This window comes from Neltuma alba, unplaced genomic scaffold, assembly GCF_004799145.2.
Source record: "Neltuma alba isolate B1F8T4 unplaced genomic scaffold, ASM479914v2 tig00011916_pilon, whole genome shotgun sequence".
Taxonomy (NCBI): domain Eukaryota; kingdom Viridiplantae; phylum Streptophyta; class Magnoliopsida; order Fabales; family Fabaceae; genus Neltuma; species Neltuma alba.
Genome location: NW_021636509.1, coordinates 872,333 through 874,689, shown reverse-complemented (window position 1 = coordinate 874,689; position 2,357 = coordinate 872,333). Strand labels below are relative to the sequence as shown.

At 36.2% G+C, this 2,357-nt stretch overlaps 1 protein-coding gene across 1 annotated transcript; it reads left to right on the top strand.

Annotated features, from left to right (window-relative positions):
• Positions 1-397: 397 nt before the first annotated feature.
• Positions 398-2,357, top strand: LOC114719421 (probable E3 ubiquitin-protein ligase RHY1A). Its single transcript, XM_028904916.1, has 3 exons — positions 398-816; positions 918-1,036; positions 1,773-2,357. The coding sequence occupies exons 1-3, from the start codon at positions 664-666 to the stop codon at positions 2,062-2,064; spliced, it is 564 nt and encodes a 187-aa protein (XP_028760749.1). The 5' UTR covers positions 398-663; the 3' UTR covers positions 2,065-2,357.

The following is a 2,357-nucleotide window of genomic DNA, read 5'->3' as shown; positions in this document are numbered from 1 at the left end:
TAAAATTTGATTTTATTTTGGTTTGCCTAAAGATCTCTATAACATTGTTTCAAGAGCCAAAATTATTGATTTTGAAATTTCATATGTTAAAATCAAAATAAGATTAAATTTTAAAGATTAAAAATTGTATTAATCCAAAAGTGAATTATAAATTCAGAAGAGAAAATAAAACAAAATTTTATATTTAGATGACTAAATTTAACTCCTAAATAGCTGTTAGATTAAAAATAGAAGATATTATTTATTTGATTATTAAAAAAAAATTTTGAGGGTCACATCTCACGTGAGTGAAGGCTCAGCAGCGAAGAGTACAGTGTGGTGGTGGGATCGGTTACGACTGTTCTATGAACGAAGCTACCCTGTGAGTGACCCCTCACCTTCATCGAAACTTCCTGCTTTTCTCCAACTTCTCAACCATCCATCTTCTCTTTCTTCTTTCTTCTATATATTTTCTCTCATTTCTCTCTCCCTCTTTTTTCATTCTTAAACCTGCAATTCTGATTTCTTCCCTATCTCCACCAAATCTGAAACATCGAAGCATGACCCAATTTTGTCTCCCACCTCCTATTTAATTCCTTTGTCTTCATCTTCTTTCAATTTGCCTTCAATCGAACGAATCTGCTTTTCCCTCTCATTTTCTCGAGAAATTATCGGTCCCCCTCAATGGCTGGTATGCTTGCTGGAGTCGAATCAGCTCGAAGGAGACGCTTCCATCAGAGCGGGGCGTCCTCTGATTGCCCTTATTTTACCAGACGATCTTCCTTCTGCTTATATTCAACCAATCACGACTTCCTACCTTCCTCTTCTTATTTGCAGGTTGTGGTCTTTTTCTCTTTTCTCAGTCTCGCTTTTCTTTCATTTATAGTTCTGCTTTTGTGACTCGTGCTTAATTAGATTCTGAATCTGAAAATGAACAGAAAAGAAGCGTATTACACCATGCGCGCACAGATGAAAAGCTCGCAGGAGCAGCCGGGGAAGCCAAAGAAAGATTGGATGAGAGATTACGATCAGCTCAAATGAAATCATCGAACAAAAGGTATTTCATGATTTTTCTTCATTAGTCAGAATCCAGGGGATTTGTAAAGCATATAGACATAAACGATGTGAGTTCAAGACGTACAGAAGGAGATAAAAGAAAAAACCCCATATTCTATATTATTAGATCTGTATTCTATATTATGTTGGCTTGCTGATGCTAAGAAATTAATGAACAGAATGACGTAGGCGGAATTAGTGAGACAAAATTGGGCAAACACCAGTCAACGAGAACAGCTATCCTTTCAATTTTCTTAAAGTTTAAATTAATCAATACTAATAAAAATTTGCAGTAGTCTGAATCTTTTTCAAAGCTCTTACGTTTATTTTGAATTCCATCGGAAGATAAGTATTTTCAATGTTCCAGCCAAGGAAACCCTCCTTCTTTTTGGTAGATTGCTAAATTCATTCATCCCAAGCTACTTGTATGTAATTTGTTTTCCCCCCTTATCTCTAGGCCAACAGATTGATTGATTTTTTTTAATTTCTGGGCCAACAAATACTTTAATAAACAACAAACCAGCAAAAACAAACAGTGAATCTCAAGGATATTAGAATCTTGATGAATCTTGTGAAGTATATAGGAGTATATAAAGTTAACATCGGTTTTGCTAATCGGTGTCTCTAAGACCCAACTCCATTGAAAAATAACTACGAATAAATCAGTTTATGACCAAACCAGGCAGGAATGTGGTTCTTTTCTGTACTTAATCGTGAAGCTTGCCATTGATTGACAGGGAAAACATCAAAGAAAAGAAGAAAAGCAGAGAAGGAGGACCAGAGTTACACATAGAGGTCTACGGATCAAAGAGAAGTGGTGGGTCGAGGATGATGTTCAATTGGAAGAAACTGGGCTGGAAGGCTTCAGATCAAGAGGATTGTGCTGTGTGCCTGGAGTCATTCAAGGTTGGAGATACACTGATCCATCTTCCTTGTGCTCACAGGTTTCATTGCAACTGCTTGGAGCCATGGCTACAAAATAATAGTTATTGCCCATGTTGCAGAACTTCCATAATTATATCTCACTAGACATCTCATCCCTTTCAAGTCGTGCACTTTTTTAGTTCCCGGTAAGAATTTGGGATCGTGATGATGAATTGATGGGTTTCTTCTTTGACATATGCGGCATATGGGTGGGTGATCTGTAAATTAGATTAGCACCTTCCATTCATTGAGAATGTTTGCTAAATCCGAACTGAGTTTCTGAATGTGAGGAAATGATAAAGAAGATTTTAAGCATGTGATCCATTCAGTTATGTAAAAAAGTATTTCTGTGTAGACTTGTTTTGATAAATTATCTCATGTAGTATATTTTGTGTATT